The 22,756-nt window shown below is 35.4% G+C and overlaps 1 protein-coding gene across 20 annotated transcripts in view; it reads left to right on the forward strand.

Annotated features, from left to right (window-relative positions):
• GULP1 (GULP PTB domain containing engulfment adaptor 1) overlaps nt 1-22,756 on the forward strand; it is a 306,186-nt gene that overhangs the window by 167,767 nt on the left and 115,663 nt on the right. For all 20 annotated transcript variants that reach the window (XR_010579987.1, XR_012420970.1, XM_065525750.1 and 17 more), the window contains one exon: nt 18,320-18,391. Coding sequence is in view for 18 of the 20 variants with exons in the window: in XM_065525750.1 (XP_065381822.1) it covers nt 18,364-18,391 (28 nt within the window). In the remaining 2 variants the exon portion in view is untranslated. The remainder of the gene's footprint in view (nt 1-18,319; nt 18,392-22,756) is intronic.

A 22,756-nucleotide genomic window follows, 5' to 3' on the forward strand; every position in this document is an offset into this window, starting at 1 on the left:
ACTTTCTCAAAGAATTTATTCTTGCATTTATGCTCTCTTTTCTGTATCATCAGTTTTCTCCTGTTAACATAATTTTCCCATCAGCATAAATATATATCCAGTAGCTCCCCCAAAAATGTCTAGTCTTGAGTCTGTGTCACCCTGCATTTCTTACCTTATTTCTGTTTCCATTTAAAGCAAAATTCCTTGAGTTTCTCTACTTCCTTTCTTCATTTCTTTCAACCAGTCAGGCTATTCTAGCCTGCTATCCTCTGAAAATACAATGCAAAAATCTACCCACACCAGTCAGTCTATTTTATTTTTATTTTTAATTTTTGTGGGTACATAGTATGTGTATATATTTATGGGGCACATGAAGTGTTTTAATACAGGCATGCAATGCATAATAATTACATCATGGAAAATGGGCTATCCATCGTCTCCAGCATTTATCCTTAGTGTTACAAACAATCTAATTATACTCTTAGCTATTTAACAAAATAAACTTAAATTACTACTGACTGTAGACATCTTTTTGTGCTATCAAATGGTAGGTCTTATTCTTTCATTCTAATTTCTTTTTGTACCCGTTAACTCTCTCCACATCCCTCACAGCACTCCACCCCTATCCCTACACTCTGCTTCCCATATCTGATACCTATGATTCTACTCTCTACCTCCATAGGTTAAATTGTTTTGATTTTTAGATCTCACAAATAAGATCATGGGGTGTTTGTCTTTCTGTGCCTGGCCTATATCACTGAACATAATGACTTCCATTTTCTTCCATTTGTTGCAAATGACTATATCTAATTCTTTTTACAGCTGAATAGTACTCCATTGTGTGTAACTGCCACATTTCTTTTTATACATTCACCTGTTGATACACTTAGATTGCTTCCAATTCTTGCCTAATGTGAACAGAGCTGCAACAAACATGGAAGTGCAGTTATCACTTTGACATACTGATTTCCTTTCTTTTCAGTACATACATAGCAGTGGGATTACTGGAACATATGGTAGCTCTATTTTTAGTATTTTGAGGAACTTCCAAACTGTTCTCCACAGTGGTTGTATTAATTTACATTTCCACCAACAGCGTATGAGGGTTTCCTTTTCTCTACATTCTCACCAGCATTTTTTATTGCCTGACTTTTGGATATAAGCCATTTTAATGGAAGGAAAAGAATGTACTTTCTGAGGCTACAGAAAACACATCCTTTTCATATGCCTATATATTATTTTGTGTCTCATTTTGAGAAATAGCTAATCAAATTTTTACCCATATTTTAATCGGATTATTAGATTTTTTCTTACAGCATTGTTTGAGCTCCTTACATATTCTGGTTATTAATCCCTTGTCAAGTGGGTAGTTTGCAAATATTTTATCCCATTGATTGTTTCCTGTGCTGTGTAAATGCTTTTCAACTTAATGAGATACCATTTGTCCATTTTGCTTGGGTTGCCTGTGCTTGTGGGTTCTTACTAAAGAAATTTTTGCCCAAATCAATGTCCTGGATGTTTTCCCTAATGTATTCTTTTAGTAGTTTCGTAATTTGAAGTCTTAGCCTGTATTGATTTGATGTTTGTATGTGGCAAGAGATGGGGTCTAGTTTCATTCTTCTGCATATAGATATTCAGTTTTCCCAGCATCATTTATTGAAGAAACTGTCTTTTTCCCAGTGTATGTTCTTGGCACCTTTGTAGCAAATGTGTTTACTGTAGGTATGTGGATTTATTCCTGAAGTCTCTATTGTGTTTCATTGGTCTATGTGTCTGTTTTTATGACAGTACTATGCTGTTTTGTAGTACAATTTGAAGTCAGGTAATATGATTCCTCCATTTTTGTTCTTTTTGCTTAGGATAGCTTTGGCTACTGTGGGTCTTTTGTGGTTTCATATAAATTTTAGGATAGTTGTATTCTAATTATTTGAAGAATGTCATTGATATTTTGATAGGGATTGCATTGAATCTGTAGATTGCTTTAGGGTAGTATGTACATTTTAACAATATTGATTCTTCCAACCTACGAATATGGAATATCTTTGCATTTTCTGGTCTTCTCTTTAGCTTTTCTCATTGGTATTTTATAGTTTTCATTATAGGTATCTTTCACTTCTTTGGTTAAGTTAATTCCTAGGTATTTAATTTTATTTGTGGCTATTGTAAATGGGAATTCTTTTTTGATTTTTTTTTTCAGATTGTTTACTGTTGGCATATAAAAATCCTGTTGACTTTTGTATGTTGATTTTTGTGTTGTACAATTTTAGTGAATTTGTTTATGAGTTCTAATAGTTTTTTTTGTTTGTTTTTTGGTGGAGTGTTTAGGTTTTTCCAAATATAAGATCCTTTCATCTGCAAACAAAGATAGTTTCACTTCTTCCTTTCCAATTTGGATGTCCTTTGTTTCTTTCTCTTGTCTGATTTCTCCAGCTAGGACTTCCAGTACTGTGTAGAATAACAGTGGTGAAAGTGTGCATCCTTGTTATGTTCAGATTTCAGGGGTAAGGCTTTCAGTTTTTCTCCATTCAGTATGACAGTAGCTGTGGGTCTGTCATTATGGTTTTAATTACATTGAGGTATGTTCTTTCTATGCCCAGTTTTTGAGGATTTTTATCATGAGGGGATGTCGAATTTTCAGCATCAAATGCAATGATTGTATGGTTTTTATCCTTCAGTCTGTTTGTATGATGTGTAGCACATTGATTTATTTGCATATGTTAAACCATTATTGCATCCTAAGGGTAAATCCCACTTGGTCATGATGAATAATCTTTTAAATGTATTGTTGAATTTGGTTTGCTACCACTTTGTAGAGGATTTTTGCATCAATATTCATCAGTGATATTGACCTATAGTTTTATTTTCTATTTATCTATTTATTTATTTGTTCATTTATTTATGATGTGTTTTGTCTGGTTTTGTTATCAGGATAATCCTGACCTCATAGAATGAATTTGGAAGTATTCCCTCCACCTCTGTTTTTCGAATAGTTTAAATAGTTTGAGTAGGATTGGTATTAGCTCTTCTTTAAATGTTTGGTAGAATTCAGCAGTGAAGCCATTGGGTCCTGGGCTTCATTTTACTGGTAACCTGTTTTTTTGTTGTTGTTGTTGTTGTTGTTGTTGTTTTTTGAGACAGAGTTTTGCTCTTGTTGCCCAGGCTGGAGTGCAATGGCATGATCTCGGCTCACTGCAACCTCCGCCTCATGAACTCAAGCAATTCTCCTGCCTAGCCTCCCGAGTAACTGAGATTATGGGCATGCGCCACCACTCCCAGCTAATTTTGTATTTTTTGTAGAGATGGGGTTTCTCCATGTTGGTCAGGCTGGACTCAAACTCCTGACTTCAGGTGATCCACCCACCTCAGCCTCCCCAAGTGCTGGGATTATAGGCTGAGCTACCATGCCCAGCCCTGGGAACCTTTTAATTGCAGCTTTAATCTTATTACTTGTTATCACTCTATTCAGGTTTTGAATTTCTTCCTGGTTCAATCTTAGTAGGTTGTATGTGTCTAGAAATTTGTCAATTTCTTCTAGACATAGTAGCTCATAGCAGCCACTAATGATTCTTTGAATTTCTGGGGTAGCAGTTGTAAAATTTTCTTTATCATCTCTGCTTTTATTTGCATTGTCTCTATTTTTTCTTAGTCTGGGTGAAGGTTTGTCAATTTTATTTAACTTTAAAAAAATAACCTTTTCTTTCATTGATTTTTTATATTGTTTTCTTCATTTTAATTTTATTTATTTCTTCTCTATTGGTTTGGGGTTTGGTTTGTTCTTGTTTTTCTAGTTCTTTAAGATGCATGATTACATTACTCATTTGAAGTTTTTCTTTTTTGTTGGAGTCACAGCTATAAACTTCCCTCTTAGTACTGCTTTTGCTGTATCCTGTGTGCTTGAGTATGTTGTATTTTCATTATCATTTGTTTCAATAAATTTTTCAACTTTCTGCTTAGTTTCCTCATTTACACATTGATCATTCAGGAGCATATTGTGTAATTTTTATGTCTTTATATAGTTTCCAAATTTTCTCTTATTGATTTCTACTTTCATTCCAGTGTAGTCTGAAGAGATGCTTGATATTATTTCAATTTTTTTGAATGTTTTAAGACTTGTTTTGTGACCTAACATATGGTCTATCCTTGAGAATGTTTCGTGTGCTGCAGAACAGAATGTGTATTCTGCAGCAATTTGATGAAATGTTCTGTAAATACCTGTTAGCTCCATTTGGCCTAGACTGCAGATTAAGTTTGAATTTTCTTTGTTTATTTTCTGTCTGGAAGATATTTCCAACGCTTACAGTGGTGTGTTGAAGTCTCCAGCTATTATTGGATTGGAGTCTGTCTCTTTAGCTCTAATAATATTTGCTTCATATATCTCGGTGCTCCAGTGTTGGGTGCATATATGTTTAAAATTGTTATATCCTTTTGCTGATTTGACATCTTCATTATTATATAGTGAACTTCTTTGTCTTTTCTTACAGTTTCTTCCTGGTTTCCTTTTATTGAAGATGATTTTGTCTGGTGATACGATTTAGTTTCTTGTTTTTTTATTTTTGTATATTCATTATATATTTTTTTGTTTTGAGGTTACCATGAAGCTTGCAAATACCATCTTATAACCCATTATTTTAAGCTGATAACAACTTAACATCATTTTCATAAACAAACAAGGAAAGAAAACTTATGAAGACTTGATGCCATAACTTCATACCCCTGTTTTCTTTTAATATTTTGTTACTACTTACATCTTATTGTTCCATTTTTCTTGAAAAGTTGTAGTTATTATTTTTGATTGGATCATTGTTTAGTTTTTGCACTTTAGAGTAGTTCATAAACTGATTACAGTGTTATAATAGTTTCTGTTTTTCTGTGTTCTTACTATTCCCATTGAGTTTTGTACTCTAGGCCAAATGGAGCTAACAGGTATTTACAGAACATTTCATCAAATTGCTGCAGAATACACATTCTGTTCTGCAGCACATGAAACATTCTCAAGGATAGACCGTATGTTAGGTCACAAAACAAGTCTTAAAACATTCAAAAAATTGAAATAATAAGTGATTTCTTATTGCTCATTAACATACTTTTCTTTCTGATTTAAGTATTCCCTTCAGCATTTCTTGTGGGAAAGGTCTGGTGTTGATGAAATCCCTCAGCTTTTGCTTGTCTGGTAAAGTGTTTATTTCTCCTTCAAGTTTGAAAGGTATTTTTGCCAGATATATTCTAGGAAAAAATATTTTTTTCTTTCAGCACTTTAATTATGTCATGCCATGCTATCCTGGTCTGTAAAGTTTCCACTGAAAAGTCTGCTGTCAGATGTGTTGGAACTCAATTTTCTGTTATTTGTTTCTTTTCTCTTGCTGCTTTTAGCATCCTTTCTTTATCCTTGGCCTTTGGGAGTTTGATTAAATGCCTTAAGGCAGTCTTCTTTGGATTAGATCTCCTTGATGTTCTATAACCTTCTTTTACTTGGATATTGATATATTTCTCAAGGTTTAGGAATTATCTGTTATTACTGTTATTATATAATTACTGTTATTATCCCTTTCTAGTTTTATCTTTTTCTCTACCTCCTCTTTAAGGCTAATAACTCTTAGATTTGCCCTGTTGCACCTTTCTAGATGCTGTCCATGTGCTTCATTGTTGTTGTTTTTTTCTTTTTTCTTTTTTCTCCTCTGACTATGTACTTCCAAATAGGCTGTCTTCAAGCCCACTAATTCTTTCCTCTGCTTTATCAATTCTTCTATTAAAAGACTCTGATGCATTCTTTGATATGACATTTGCATTTTTCAGCTCCAGAATTTCTGCTTGATTCTTTTTAATTATTTCAATGTCTTTGTTGAATTTATCTGATCAAATTTTGAATTCCTTCTCTGTGTTATCTTGACTGTCTTTAAGTTTTCTTCATTCAGATATTGTGAATTCTCTGTCTGAATTCAAAGGTCACTTATCTCTGTTTCTCCAGGATTATTCCTTGATGCCTTATTTAGTTCATTTGATGAGGTCATCTTTTCCTGGATCATCTTGATACTTGTAGATGTTCATGTGTCTGGCCATTGATGAAATAGGTATTTATTGTAGTCTCCACAGTCTGAGCTTGTTTGTATGCATCTTTCTTGGGCAGGCTTTCCATATATTCAAAATGACTTAGGTGTTGTGATTTAAGCTTTATCTTCTTTATGGGGGACCTCAAGTTCTCTAATGCTGTGGTTCTTATAGACTCATAGAGGTACTGTATTGATGGTCTAGGTCAAGATCCCAAAGAATTCTCTGGATTACCAGGCAGAGACTCTTGTTCTCTTCCCTTACTTTCTCCCAAACAAAGTCCCTCTCTGTATTCTGAGCCACCTGGAGCAGAGGGTAGAGTGACACATCACCCCTGTAGGCACCACCCATAGCCTGTACTGGGTCAGACCTGAAGCCAGCATAGCACTGGTTCTCACCTAAGGACTGCTGTAATCACTCCCTGGCTACTGCCTATTTTTGCTCAAAGCTCTGGGGCTCTACAATCAGCAAGTGGCAATACCAGCCAGGCCTGTGTTCTTTCCTTTAGGGTGGTGAGTTGCCCCAGGACCTAGATGGGTTCAGAGGTGCCACCTGGGAGCCAGAGGCTAGAGTCAAAAACCTTACAAGTCCATTTGTTGTTCTATTATACTATGGTTGAGCTGGCAACTCAAATCATGAGATGCAGTCCTCCCATTTTTGCCTCCCCTTTCCAAAGGCAGAAGAGCCTCACCATGTGGCCACTGCCACCTCAGGCCTATGGGGAATACTGCCAGACTACTGCCAATGTTCCCTAAGGCCTAAGGGCTATTTAATCAGCTTCTAGTGAATTCTGTCAAGCCTGAGACTCAACCTTCATGGCAGTAGGCTTCCTCTCTTCCCCAGAGCAGGTCCAGAAATGCCATCCAAGAGTCAAGTCCTGGAGTCAGGGACCTCAGATCCCACTTCATGCTCTACCACCCTGTGGCTGAGCTGGTACCTAAGATGCATGACAATGTCCCCTTTACTTTTTCCTCCACTTCTCAAGCAGAAGGAGTCTCACCCTGTAACCACCACGGCTGGGAATATACAGAGTCTCACCTGAAGCCAGTAAGTCTCAGAGTCTCACCCAATGTTTTTGATGTAGTACCTAGGTATTGCTTCTGGTTATTATTCTGGTTATTCTTTTGTTGGCATGTTACAAATCTTGCCATGACTGAGTTCTTCCCTTCAAGGCAGTAGGTTTCCTTCTGGTACATGGTGTTTCTAGAAATGTCATCAGGGAGCTAAGGCCTGAACAGGGGCCGTAAGACTGACTGGTGCCCTATCCTGCTGTGCCTGAGCTGGTATCCAAGAGGTAAGATAGAGTCCTCCCCACTCTTCTCTCTCTGATCCTCAAGCAGAAGGAAGGGGTCTCTTTTGGATCCACAAGCTATGCAGCCTCAGGTTAGTGGAAGGGTGATGCCAGCAGTCCCTTACCAGTGCTGACTGGTGTCTCAGTAGGTCATGACCTCCTCTTTCCCTCAGTCCACTGACTGGGTTCAGAGCCCTTTAGCTCATGATGGCAAGGCTTGGGGGAGCTGAAGTTCCAAACACTGGGATTGACAATTCCCCTTTTTGGGGGGCTTATTTAAATTCTCTCTCCTTAGGCTAGCTTTACCTGAATTTGGTCTGGTTTTGCTTTCTGCTATTAACAAGGGCAGCACTGAGTTCAATGCCTCAGAATTGCTAGTTCTTCCTCTTCCTTCACCCCACCCAGCCCATGCTTCTCTGGACCTCATTTAGAAGCATCTTCTCTGTCGTGTTAGCTACTCTCACCTTGCATGGCGGTTTCATGTTCACATCTTCTCCATGATACTGTGCTCTCAGAAACACCAGGCTGCCTCTCTGAGCAGGGTTGCCTCTACTGAGGGATGGAAGAGGGATGGGGTCTGAGATTCAAGACTGTTTTTCCAGTGCCTCTTTCAGCGGTATGAAGGTAAAACCAGGTAGTGTGAGTGCTCACCTTATTTTTGGTTCATATGAAGGGGTGTGTGTGTGTGTGTGTGTGTGTGTGTGTGTGTGTATGTGTAGATAGTTGTTAACTTGGTGTCCTCACTGGGGGGACAATTGGGAGAGCCTTCTATTTTGCCATTTTGATCTACCCCTCTCCACAGTCAGGCTATTTTAGTCCCTGTCTTCGGAAAGTGCGATGCAAAGATCCCCGATTATCTCCATGTTCTGAAACTAATGGTCATTTTTCAGGCTTTCTCTTTGTAGAGCTCTCAATATCATTAAATCATTTTTTTTCTCCTAATAAAAACATACTTCATTTGGATGCCAGAAAGCACATTTTGCTGGTTTTTATTTGACCTCAGTGGCTGCTTTTTTTTTTTTCCCCAGAGTCTCGCTCTGTTGCCCAGCCTGGAGTGCAGTGGTGCGATCTCGTCTCACTGCAAGGTCTGCCTCCTGGGTTCACGCCACTCTCCTGCCTCAGCCTCCTGAGTAGCTGGGACTACAGGCACCCACCACCATGCTCAGCTAATTTTTTTTTTTTTTTTTTTTTTTGTATTTTTAGTAGAGACGGGGTTTCACCATGTTAGCCAGGATGGTCTCTATCTCCTGACCTCATGATCCTCCTGCCTCAGCCTCCCAAAGTGAGATTACAGGCGATGACTATTTTTTGGCTATCTCTAGCTTGCTTTTCTTATTCTGCCTTGTTCATAAATTTGGCATGCTTTTAGGCTCAATTATCGTTTATCTATTTACATATACTTCTTAACTAATCTCATCATGTGCAAGCTGGTTACTTTGTATCTCTATTCCTATCCTACCTACCAGACCATGACTCATATATCCAACTACTAACTCAGCATCTCATCTTCGATGTCTGGTAGGTATCTCAGAACTAACATATCCAAAACAGAAGTCTTGACAGGTAGGAAAACTCACCACTATACTAATAAGGAAAGGCTTCCAAACAGAAGTCTTAAATTCTGCCTTTCAAACTTTGCTTTTCCCAAGTGTCCCTTTCTTAATATATGGCACTATGATTCACTCGTTTAAGAAGGGGAAAAAAAGTAGCAGCTGTCCTTGAATTTCTTTTTGTTACCTTCAATATTCATCTATCAATTAGACTGGTCAGGTTTCCCTTAGATATATAAATCAAGCAAGACTGCCAAGGGTCTGAGGACATGACACAGTTGAAAAAAACAAAAGTTTGTGGCAAAAGTTAAAAGAGAAGTCTCTCATTATTTTCAAGAGTTGGAGTTAGGAGGATAATAATGCTAAATCTCAGGGGTTGGAAAGATCTGAAATTAAAGTGGAACAAAGGGTAGAGAGTTCTTGTTGCTATTGAGGCATCCTTCATAATAATGCTAAATCTCAGGGGTTGGAAAGATCTGGAATTAAACTGGAACAAAGAGTAGAGAGTTCATGTTGCTATTGAGGCAACCTTCTCTTTCTGCCTGGAAGTGTTGCATATTTTCTTTCTGCCTGTAATATTCTTAATTTTATGATAACATGCTGAAAACTTACAGTTTGAGATTTTTCATAATCTTTTTTAATTCTCTGAAATATCTCTTCATAATTTTTTCAGTTATACCCTCCTCTTTGTTTATATTTTTCTCTATGGTAATCTCAGTATCAAGATTTTGGCAGTTTTATTTCATATATCTTAGTATTTATTTGGTATATTTCTTTACTTTTTTGTAGTCACCTAGGAGAATTTCTCCACTTTATCTTTGAACTCAGTAATATATCTGTAAGCTTTACACACAGTTCTCCAATTTCGGCCATTTATCATTGCTTTAAAAAATCTCAGCTATTGTATTTCCTACTAATATTTTCCATGTGGTTCACTTAGTGATAACTTATTTTTTTTCCTCATTTACAAATATCGTTCCCTTTGTTTTTAGGCATAACGATGTATGAGATACTAAATAAACATTTTAAGAGATATGAAAAATAAGTAAGTCAATCAAATGAAGACTCTATCACAGATGATAAGTACACAAGGGAAGTATCCTACATCTCATCTAAGTCATATGGGGAAGCTGTTTCTGTAACACAAAGGTGTGGGATAATTTCTTTTTTGCTTTTTTTCCGGGATCACAAGTGCATTAGTCCATTCTCACATTGCTATATAAAGATACCTGAAACTGGGTAATTTATAAAGAAATGAGGTTTAACTGGCTCATGGTTCTGCAGGCTGTACGGGAGGCATAGTGGTTTCTATTTCTGGGGAGGCTTCAGGAACTTCCAGTCATCGCGGTAGGCAAAGGGGGAGTAAGGCATCTCACATGGTGTGAGCAGGAGCAAGAGAGAGTGAATAACAGTAGTGAAAGTGTGCATCCTTGTTGTGTTCCAGATTTCAAAGGAAAGGCTTTCAGTTTTTCTTCATTTAGTATGATAGTAGCTGTGGGTCTATCATATATGGTTTTTATTATGTTGACGTATGTTTCTTGTATACTCATTTTTTATGGTTTTTATCATGAAAGATGTTGAATTTTATCAAATGCTTTTTTAGCATCTATTGAGATGATCATATGGTTTTTAATCCTTTGTCTGTTTGTATGATATAGCACACTGATTGATTTGCCTATGTTGAACCATTCTTTCATCCCGGAGATGGAATCCCACTTGGGATTCATGATGAATGATATTTTTAATGTATTGTTGAATTCAGTTTGCTAGTACTTTGTTGAGGATTTTTACATCAGTATTCATTAGTGATATTGGCTTATAGTTTTCTTTTTCTCAGATGTGCCTTTGTCTGGTTTTAGAGTCACGGTAGTACTGGTCTCGTAGAATGAGTTTGGAAGTATTCTCTCCTCCTCTATTTTTTGGAATACTTTGGTTAGTATTGGTATTAGTTCTTTAAGTGTTTGGTAGAATTGACCCGTGAAGTCATCAGGTCCCAGGGTTTTCTTTACTGTTAAACTTTATTACAGCTTTGATCTTGTCACTTGTTATTGATTTGTTTATGTTTTGAATATCTTCCTGGTTCAATCTTGATACACTTTATGTTTCTAGGAATTTGTCCATTTATTCTAGATTTTTCCATTTTATTGGCATGCAGTTGCTCATAGTCACCACGAATGATCCTTTGAATGTCTGCTGAATGTCTGTTGTACAATCTCCTTTTGTGTCAGATTTGATTTATTTGGATATTTTCTCTTTACTAATTTTGAGTTTGGGTTGCTCTTGTTTTCCTAATTTTTAAGATGTATCGTTTGTTTGTTTATTTGAAGCTTTTCTTCATTTTTGATGGAGTCACTTATGGTTATAAACTTCCCTCTCAGTACTGCTTTGGCTGTATTCCATAGGTTTTCGTATACTGTGTTTCCACTGTCATTTGTTTCAGGAAAATTTCCAATTTCCTTCTCAACTTCTTCACAACCCACTCATCATTCTGGAGCATGTTGTTTAATTTTCATATATTTGTATAGTTTTCAGAATTCTTCTTGTTATTGATTTCTAGTTTTATTCAGTTTTGGTCAGAGAAGATGCTAGATATTATTTCAGTTTTTTGAATGTTTTAAACTGTTTTTTGACCTAACATATGGTCTGCCCTTGAGAATGATCCATGGTCTGAGGAAAATAATGTGTGTTCTGCAACCACTTAAATGTTCTGTAAATATCTGTCACTTCCATTTTGTCTAGAGTGTAGATTAAGTTTAAAGTTTCTTTGTTAATTTTCTGTCTGGAACATCTGTTTAGTGCTAAAAGTGGAATGTTGAAATCTCCAGCTATTATTATATTGGAGTCTAACTCTATATTTTTAAAATTGTTATATCCTCTTGCTGAATTGACCACTTCATTATTATATAGTGACCTTCTTTTTCTCCTTTTGTAGTTTTTGCCTTGAAATCTATTTTATCTGAAATAAATATAGCTACTCCTACTCTTTTTTGGCTTCTATTGGCATGGAATAGCGTTATACCTTTATTTTCAGTCTATGAGTGCCTTTATAGGTGAAGTGTGTTTCTTGTAGGCAACAGATCAATGACTCATCCCCCCACTACCCCTCCCCCTTGTTTAGCCACTCTATGTCTTTTGATTGGAGAGTTTAGTCCATTTAGATTCAATGGTATTATTGATAACTAAGGACTTACTCCTGCCATTTTATTATTTGTTATCTGGTTGTTTTGTGATCTTCTCTTCCTTTTTTCTTTCCTTCCTGTCTTCCTTTTATTGAAGGAGTTTTTGTCTGGTGATATGATTTAGTTTTTTGCTTTTCATTTTTTGTGTATCTCTTGTATGTTTTTTGGTTTGAGGTTACCACGAGACTTGCAAGTACTACTTTATAACAAATTATCTTAATCTGATAACAACTTAAGACTGTTTACATAAACCAACTAACAAGTAAAAAGAAATGAAATAAAAACTCTACATCTTAACTATGTCCCTGCTTTTTAAACTTCTTAAATTTCCATTTATGTCTTATTGTACTATGTCTGGAAAAGTTGTTGTAGTTATTATTTTTGATTGTTTCATGGGTTAGTCTTTCTACTTAAGAGTAGTTTACATACCACAGTTACAGTGTCACAATATTCTGTTTTTCTGTGTTCTTACTATTACCAGTGAGTTTTGTATCTTTGGTGATTATTTATTGCTCATTAACATTCTGTTCTTTCCAACTAAAGTACTTGCTTTAGCATCTATTCTAGGACAGGTCTGGTGTTGATGAAATAACTCAGCTATTGTTTGGGAAAATCTTTATGTCTCCTTTATGTTTAAAGGATATTTTCACTGTATATACTATTCTAGGATAAAAGAATTTTTTTCCTTTAGCAGTTTAAATATGTCATGACATTCTCTCTTGGTCTATAAGGTTTCCACTGAAAAATCTGCTGCCAGATGTATTGGAACTCCATTGTATGTTATTTGTTTCCTTTCTCTTGTTGATTTTAGCATCTTGTCTCTATCCTTGATCTTTGGGAGTTTGATTATTAATGACCTTGAGATAGTCTTCTTTGTGTTAAATCTGCTTGGTGTTGTATAACCTTCTTGTACTTGGATATTGCTGTCTTTCTCTAGGTTTGTGAAGTTTTCTGATATTACCCTTTTGAATAAACTTTACACTCCTATCTCTTTCTCTGTTTCTTCTTTAAGGCCAAGTAACACTTAGATTTGCCCTTTGGGGGCTATTTTCTAGATTCCGCAGGCATTCTCCATTCTTTTTACTTCTTTTATTCTTTTGTCTCCTCTGACCATGTATTTTTCAATAACTTGGTTTCAAGCTCATTAATTCTTTCTTCTATTTGGTCAAATTTGCTATTAAAAGACTCTAATGTGTTCTTTAGTATGCCCATTGCATTTTTCAGGTCCAGAATTTCTGCTTGATTCTTTTTAATTATTGCAATTTCTTTCTTAAATTTATCTAATAGAATTCTGAATGCCTTCTCTGTGGTATCTTGAATTTATTTGAGTTTCTTCAACAAAGCTATTTTGAATTCTCTGTCTGAAAGGTGACACATCCCTGTTTTTCCAGGATTGTTTTCTCGTGCCTGATTTAGTTTATTTGGTGAGGTCATGCTTACTTGGATTGTCCTAATACGTGTAGATGATCATCTGTGTCTGGGCATTGAAGAGTTAGGTATTTATTGTAGTCTTCGCAGTCTGCACTTGTTTGTAACTGTCCTTGAAAAAGCTTTTCAGATTTTCAAAAAGACTTGGATGTTGTGATCTAAGCTGTATCTGCTTTAGGGGGGACCCCAAGCCCAGTAATGCTGTGGTTCTTAGAGACTCATAGAGATACTGCCTTGATGGTCTTGGACAAGATCTGAAAGAATTCTCCAGATCACCATGCAAAGACTTGGCCTCTTCCCTTCTTCTCTTCTTTTTCTTTCAAACAAATGGGGTCTCTCTCTCTCTCTCTCTCTCTCTCTGTCTCTCTGTTCTGAACCACCTGAAGTGGGGTGGAGTGACACAAGCACCCCTCAGCCCACCCCCTGGACTGTGTTGGGTGAGACGTGAAGCCAGAACAGCACTGGTTCTTGCCCAAGACCTGCTGTAACCCCTGACTATTGCCTGTTTTCTTCCAAGACCCTGGGGCTTTACAATCAGCAGGTGGCAAAGCCAGCTAGGCCTCTGTCCTTCCATTCAGGGCACTGTGTTATCCCAGGCCCCAGGCAGGTCCAGAGTTGCCTATTGGAAGCCATGAACTACAGTCAAAAACTACAGAAGTCTTTCTGGTGTTCTGTTGTACTGTGGCTGAACTGAAACCACAAGACACAGTCCTTCTCATTCTTTCAGCCCCTTTCCGAAGGAAGGTATGCCTCACCTCATGGCAACTGTCACTACAGGCCCATGGTGAGTACTGCCAGACTACTGCTGATGTTACCCTCAGGTCCATGGGCTCTTTAGTCAGCTTGTGGTGAATCTTGCCAGTCCTGAGACTCACCCTTCGGGGCAGTGGACTCTCCTGTGGCCAAGGACAGGTCCAAAAATGTTGTGCAAGAGCCCAGTTTTGGAATCAGCAACCCCAAGAGACCAGTTGGTTCTCTGCCCCACTGTGGCTGAGCTGGTATCTAGGTGCAAGACAAAGTCCCCTTTACTTTTCCCTCCACTTTTCTCAGGCTGAAGGAATCTTACCCCATAGCCACCACAGTTGAGAATGTGCTAAGTCTCATTTGAAGCCAGCAAGCCTCAGAGTCTCACCCAATTTCTCAATGTACCACCTGAGTATTACTGCCACTTATTCAATGCCCAAGGGCTCTTCAGTTAGTAGGTAATGAAGGCTACTAGTACTGAGTTTTTCGTTTCAAGGCAAAGGATTATCTTCTGGTGCAAGGTGTCTAGAAATGTTGTATTGGAGCTAGAGCCTGGAACAGGTACCTGATAACTCTGACAGATGTCCTACCCTGCTGGGACTGAACTGCTATCCAAGCTGCAAAAGACAGAGTCCTTTCCACTCTTCCCTCTTCTCTCCTTGAGTGGAAAGAAGGGGTCTCTTTTGGAGCTTAATTGTCTCAGCCTGTGTCTCAGTAGGTCATGTGCCCCAGCAGTCTACTGGCTCTGGGCCCAGTTCATCACTCGGACTTAACTAAAACTTGCATTGCTTGTGACCTAGATTGCCTTTCCAGTTTATTTGGAGCCCCAGAACACTTTAGCCCACAGTGGCGAGGCTTGTGGTAACTAAAGTTTCGACAGCTGGGATCAGACATATCCCTCTGGCTAAGGCAGTTTTAAAGGCTCCCTCCATGGCCGGGGGTCAACTGAGTTTGGTGTGGTTTTGCTTTCTGCTATAACAGGATAACACTGAGCTGAATGCCTTACAATTGCTGTGGTCTCCCTTCCCCAGCACTCAGAAATGCTCCTGCTTGAGGGTAGGGGAGGAGTGATGCTGGTGATTCAAAACTGTTCCTTCTACCTTTTCAGTGCCTCTTTCAGTGATACAAAGTTAAAACCAGGCACCGTGAGTGCTCATCTGATGTTTGATTCTTGTGATGGTGTGTTTGTTTGTTTGTTTGTTTGTTTGGATAGTTGTTAAATTGATGTCTTTAGTGGAACCTTCTATTCTGTCATCTTGTTCTGCCTCCCCAAAGTAACGTTTTACTAGGGAAATGATTCATACATGTATTTGTAGTTACTAAAACAATATTTGTGAAAAGTTTCTCTAAAAAGAAGGATTTATGTTACACCATAAATTGAGATAAAGTCAATTTACATAGAATTGTATTTCTTAACTTACTAACATTAAAATTTTAACTATGTATTTTATTTCAATTATAAAAGTACATTAAAATATGCATTATTAATACTTATAATAAATAGTATATTGAATGCCAATGTACTGTCATGTATTGTATTATACACATTGGGGTACTGAACAAAGTAGCTAATATCTACACGTTTTCTGGTGGAGTTGTAAGATGTGTTTTACAAAAACAGTGTAGAGTGCACAGTGGATCAAATAAAATGCTAACAAGTGGTGTTTGGATAGTTAAATTATAGTTTATTTCGAAAGAATGACTTATCTGATATATATTGACATTTGTATCTATGCATCTTTTGAGCAAGCAAAAGTGCTCTTGGTGTTTTAGAGTCACAGTATTGTCATGTCATATATCCTCCATGTTTGCTCAAATGAACTTTATATAATTATGTGAAAGGTTTTTTTTGTTATTCTTGTTCTATTTATATGTCCCCAAGTTGTTTATATTTTATTTTTCTTAATTTAAAAGTCACACTATTATTTAATTTTATGAATTTTTTAATCATGTAGTATTAAACTCCTTTTTTATATTTCACAATCTTCTTTTGTCGAAAATGTCCACCTCATGGTGATGACATTTGAGTAGTGCAGAGGTATACTAAATTTGGTCTGCTGATTAATAAACTTCATAGTATTTTGTTACTTTATTTTTCCAGAGAAGACAAATTTTACATTTGCATATATTATATTCTTTTTCTACTAATTTTTAAAAATTTTTTCCTTATTTCTTCAGGATATGCTCAATAAATAACCAGGTCTGTTAAGATATAGGTGAAAAGTAACTTTTGAAATGATACCAAATATATTATATTCTCTGTTGTGTTATATTCCATTATGTGTATATATAGTCTGATGGCAAAATCCTCAAAGAAATTAAGGGTTTTGAAAAAAAAGAGAAGTACAATAATTGAAAATACATCATTTCTTGGTCTGTTGGTATAGTATGTGTGGGAGATAAACAGCCAGCCTCTTGAAAGGACTGCAGTAGAACTAGTTTGCTCAGGCAACAACTAGGTTTCAGTAAGAGTGGCAGAGAGGATAAAATCTTTAGAAAAAACGCTGAGTGCATTTTGATAATGATTTACTGTGAATGCCAGATGACACAGTGAAATGTTTCCAGATGATAGGAGAAGTGAAAGATGTGATTACAGAATGTAATGCATTAGAATTAGATTCTGAGTGATGAGAGTAACCTGAGCTGCTTGTGTTGACTGACATACTTAGGAATAAAGAATATGATAAAATTACGAAGATCTCCTAGCAGGAAGTGGTGGTCAGACTTTGAGTCTTAGAGTGGAATGGGGGAAGCTATTTCCAGAATCATGCAAAGCTTTTGGTCTCTTGTGAATTTATCTCTATCAGCTGAGATCTCTAGGCAACAGTGGGCAGAGAGTGAGGAAAGCTTTACCCTGAGTTCAGTTACTGTCTTGCCACCTGCAGATGGAAGCACACCAAATTGGGCTCTTACACTGAACACATGAGTTTCCTTTGATTTCTGTTGAAGCAGGTCTCTAGGTTATCAAGGAAGAACATTATTAAACAGTTTTATTTACTGTGGTTGAATTCTAAAAAATGAAAAAAATGCCAATTTTTGAAAAATAGCAAAATATTTTAATTCTAAAAAAAATTTGTGTTACCCTGTAATATACCTGTAACACTAGTCCTCATAGAAGATAAAGTAGAAGTGAAAGGCTATCTTAATGTTAATTCATGAATACTTTGTTGCTAGAGCAGCAGAGTTACTTCTGAGTGTTGTATCTGTAAGATTAACTATTTTATGGACCCCAAATATAGATTACAATGCAGTGCCAATAAATATTTAATCGTAACTTTCTTCTCAGACCTTAATGTGAATTGTCTCTGAGTCTCTGAGGGAATTACTCCAGAAAACTTTTTGTTATTGTTGTTTTGTACACGAAGTCATTAAATATATAAAATTGAAAGATCTCAATTGAACAACAGTGCATAAAGTCCTTTACCTAAGCTGCCGAATTCGATGTGTAACCCTCATAGTGAATACACTACACAACAGGTATTAAGAGGACCTCTTTGATGGATAAATAACGCATATAAAAAGAGCACTAAATTTGGATCCCATGCTGTATCTAACACAAAGAGAGTAGCTAATATTTTCTGAGCTCAGTATGTGCCGGATACTGTGCCAGGTACTTTCGTATCTTTCCTAATGTGTAAAACAATCTTAATTGGTAGGTAATTTTATCCTATGGTTTTAACAACTGCTCCTAGTGTATCACCTGTCTTTGTGACTTTGTAATAGACATGAAACTTCTCTGGGCCTCAGTTAAATAAAAAATCAAGTGTTTATATACACACCTCTTATCAACAAGCTGAGGAAAAAGTATCGATTTTTCTTCTCCTAAAGTTTGCAAATAAATATAGTTTATGATGGATGTATAATAGAAAAAAGACAAAATTGAAGAACTTTGGAGGAATTTCTGTTCCTATCTGCTTTTGCCACTCACATTATTAAGTACTTGTGTTTTTTCTTACCCAATGTCCTTTGAAGCATTATAGAATACTATTTGTAAATATTTTTAAAAATTTAAAAAGGCTTTGTAATTAAAACCACATTAGCAAAAGAGAGGTCAGTCAACAGTCCTTCATTTATGTTTTAATATTTTGTCACTTTTACAGGATATAAGGCGTGGAACTGAACATTTATTTGGCTGATCCTCATCATGAACCGTGCTTTTAGCAGGAAGAAAGGTAAGTGTGGTCATTTTTTAAAACTTGGGAGTCAAGCCAATGTTGCTATGAACGTAAGCACAGATGTTAAGAAATCAGTTTTTCTTGTTTTTCAACCACCTGGCCAAGAAATGAAGTTAGATTAGAGCAACACAAATCTGCAAATGTTGCTAATTAGCTTTCTCCAGTTATCACCCTAGTGAAAGATCAAAGTTGTTTATTACACTGAGTTCACAATACATATGTGATAATATGTCGCCTGGCAATTTGAAGCTTGTTGTGAAATTGCAAAGAATAAAATTATCTGAAACTCCGTTCTAACTTTAGGTTATGTAGCCATATAATACTAAATTTCCTGGGCTTACATAAGATTAAGGTAACATAAATTCATTCATAATTATGTGTGTGAGTGTGCACAGGCTTCATGTATCATTGAATAATATGTGAGGATTGGTAGTAGATAGATTTAAAACAATGAGGCCAAAATAAGTTTGTTATTAATTTTTAGGTAGGAATTTAAATAACTACGAATGCAGTATATTATAATGATCACTATAGGACTGAAAGAAACAGCTAGTTAGATGTTGTTTCTTAATGGGCAGAAAAACATGGCATTTGACAAACTATTTTATGATGCACTTACAAATATAGAAAAATAAGTATAACTTTGTTGATGTCAGTGAAGTTTAAATAATGTATCCTTTTCATTCTCAAAGGAGTTCTCTAGTGGAGGGCATCAGGCTCTCTCCTCTTTTACATTATTAATGAATTGGGAAATAATTCTTAAATAATGATAATCAAATTTGTAGATGATTGAAAGAATACTTAAATAATGATAATCAAATTCATAGATAGAAGGTAATGATACATGAATGCTATAGCAGGATTACAGATGTGTGAAGAAAAAAATGACAAGTTAGGCCTTATTCCACCCTATAAACTTACTAAGATACTGCAAATTGTCAAACAAGGGCCCAGAAAATCTAATACTTTTATCATGATTCAAATATTGCTGTTATTTGGAAGATGCACCTTAAATGCTGTGTGAGTAAAAATGGCTGAAGAATAAAGTCAACAGTGTGATTATCAAAGGCTCTGTGTCATTTTCTAATGTATGGATAATGAATAGTCCAGAACCATGACTAGTGTTCTGTTCAGTATCAGGCATTCAGGCACTGTGTGTTCTCCCTTTAAAAGGTTACAGTGTTAACTGACACATAGTAACATGCCCAGATGAGAAAGACTGAGATGACTTCAGGACTTTCAGCCATGCAACAGGAAGCATGACTGAGAACCATTCATGTGTTAATGAGAGCTGTCTTTCAATATTTGAAGGACTGCCATTTAGCCATGGGGTTGAGTTTAGTAAAGGACAAATAGGTGTAAATGATAATGTCACTGATTTAATATAGGGAAAAAGAATTCCAAGAAAGTCATGTAAAAGTTTAATTAAATTACTCAAATTGCTAGCTTTTTTTGGTCTCTAAAGTGAGAGGTGTTCAAACATTTGGATGTGGCAGAGAAGATTAATGTATTCAGTGAGAATTTAGATAACGTAACCTTTAAGGCACTTTTCAACCCTGGGAAGCTAGAAATTTATTATTTTACTTATTTTTTCTGAATAAGGGGAAAGCAAAATGACATTGATTATAGTCTGTAGCTGCTTCTGATTTGTAAATATTTTAAAAATTTTAAATATTTTTAAATGTAAAAAAAGTACCAAAAGTAAAATAGTGTGTCTTTCATTCCTTTTACTAGTAACAAAATCTATAAATAATTCTATGATATATTGAAATTTTTGTTTTGTTTTATATAGAGACAGGATCTTGCTATGTTGCCAGGGCTGGTCTCAAACTCCTAGCATCAAGTGATCCTCCTGCCTTGGCCTCCCAAAGTGTTGGGATTATAGGCGTGAGCCACTGTGCCCAACCTGAAGTATTTTTAATAAAGCAATAGAAATTTTACATCACAACTTAACACTTTAATCACTCTAAGTTATTTTTAATAAACACTTCTAGGCCTTTCTTTATATATATGCTAACAATCCTCCTTTCCTATTGCTTTAAAGTTGAAACTCCACATTTCTAATTTACTGTTTATTTGAAGGGGGTTTAGAATGGTTTTTCATTGAGAAATCTCAAGAGTTGGATAGTAATGTGAGTAACCAGTAATTGTATATTTGTCTCATTTGAACACAGTGGGAGTACAACTATGGGAATAGTGGAGTGATTCGGAGAATCAAGAAGCAGAAGCACTTGTTATTTCCCGATTTGCTTCATTCACTTTCAATTTCTTTTGGCTTCTCTTATTTTTCAGGTCTAATGATTTAGTATCAGGAATTCATTCATTAATATTTTGCCCCAACCTGAAGTTAGAACTTGAAACTGAAAATTTTACCTTAAGTTTACCAATCAGTTCTGACTTTATCATTGGGTGAAGTTGTTAAAGAAAAAAATTTTAGAGCCTCTGCTCCTGGTTTCCATCAATAGCATTATTTCATTAAATTTTAATTTGAGATAAAAAACTTAAATTTTGTGAGAGTATTTGTATATCTGGATAAGCTGGAGCTATAAGCTATAATTCTATTTATTACATCAAATATAAATCATTAAGTAAAAAAGCATAAAAATAACATGTGAATAAATGATTAAATAATTCAACTAATTACATTTTTTAAACTTAGTTGACATACTGTCGAGTAGATCTCATAGTGCACAGCACTTAAAATTTAATATTTAAATGTTACTTTCTTTTTTAACAAACATTTTATTCAAATGTATCTATTCATCAACCAGCATTTAGTTTTAAATTTAAAGTACTCAAAAGTAGATGTTTCACCATTGTAAGCTCTGATGATACAAAAAGAATGAATTTACTCTATATTTCTTGATGAGTTATTCATCTAAATGCATTTTGAAAACCTAAATTTATTGACCCAGCAATCAAAGTACATTGATATTTGTCAAATATGTTGAAATGTTGGCATTTTCCTTCATGTAAGTGTTCAATATTGAGTTAGTGACTTTACTTTAATTCAAAGAAGGGGAACTCTTTTTAGAATCTCTATATTCCCATTTCTGCACATTTTCATATATCTAATACCTTCTATGAACATATATAGTGACCAGGACCATCATATCTATTTCCTACTCAAGATTTAGTCATATCTATAAGTTAATATAAAGAGTCTTATTTTGTCATGTTTTTGCCAAAATATAAATGAGGATGACAGTAAGAATGCATTTTGGAAATCCTTCAGGTTTTATAAATTGTACTGCTCATACTTGAGGTTATGTAATAAACAAGCACTAAATTATCAGCACTCGATATATGGATGCAGATTTTGTCATTGTAGGAACTGCAGCTTATCCATCGAAATTTAATATTGTGATTATTTTAGTCTGTCAGCAGAGGCAGCTTGGTATACTCTTTTTAGGTCACTGCAATATGAGTCTATAACAGAGTCAATTTCATCAGTTTTCAAGTAATAGTGGTTTATGGAGAAAGAAATTATTAATAACTCTCTACCTCAGGATTAGTATGACCCATCATGGTGAGAGTTTAGTTAGACTTCGCATGTTCCTCAGATGTCTTGTATGTTTTGGAAAGGAGACATGAAAAGAATTAAGTGAAGGAGTTAAAAGGAGAAATTGGACATCTTTTTAGTTTTCCTAAAGGTGTTTTTTGTTTTTTTGTTTTGTGTTTTATTGCCTTGGAAGAAGTATTGTGATTTACTTCTTTTAATGTATAAAAGCAAGACTATATTCCAAATCTAAGTGCAAATTATTCTTGAATTAATCATATTACTATCCATTAGCAATCACAAAAAGTATAGCTAAGATGAAAATCCATATAGAAAATACAAATTTCACACATTAAATGTCAATGTCAATATTTTTTTAAAACTTAGAATATATTGCTGTTCAAAATACTTCACCCAAGTACGACTATCATATATTCCCTCTAGTAGTCACAAATAGCCCCAATTCTCTTGGCCCTTCATCTTTTGTATTGGAAATACTTGAGAATATTGCATTGTACCCCATAAACAAGTTTAATATAAATATACTGCATTATTATTCAAATAGTATAAAATAGTTTACATTCCAAAAATATGTGCCATTTTCTCTATGTCTTCACATTCACCCAGTTTAAGAAGAACCTATTAAGGGTATCAAGTTAGTTTCTGTTAACAGCATTTAAAAAATCTAAATTTAATGTTGAAAATACTTTGTTAGTAATACAGTATTTCCTTCCAGTTTGTACTTATATGTTTCATGGTAAAATAAATCTTTGATTTTGTTCTATTTATAGTACTGATCCTAAATGTTTAAACTCCCATGAAAAATAAGATACATACAAAACTACATGAATGGAGACAAAATA

This window comes from Macaca fascicularis, chromosome 12 (assembly GCF_037993035.2).
Source record: "Macaca fascicularis isolate 582-1 chromosome 12, T2T-MFA8v1.1".
Taxonomy (NCBI): Eukaryota; Metazoa; Chordata; class Mammalia; order Primates; family Cercopithecidae; genus Macaca; species Macaca fascicularis.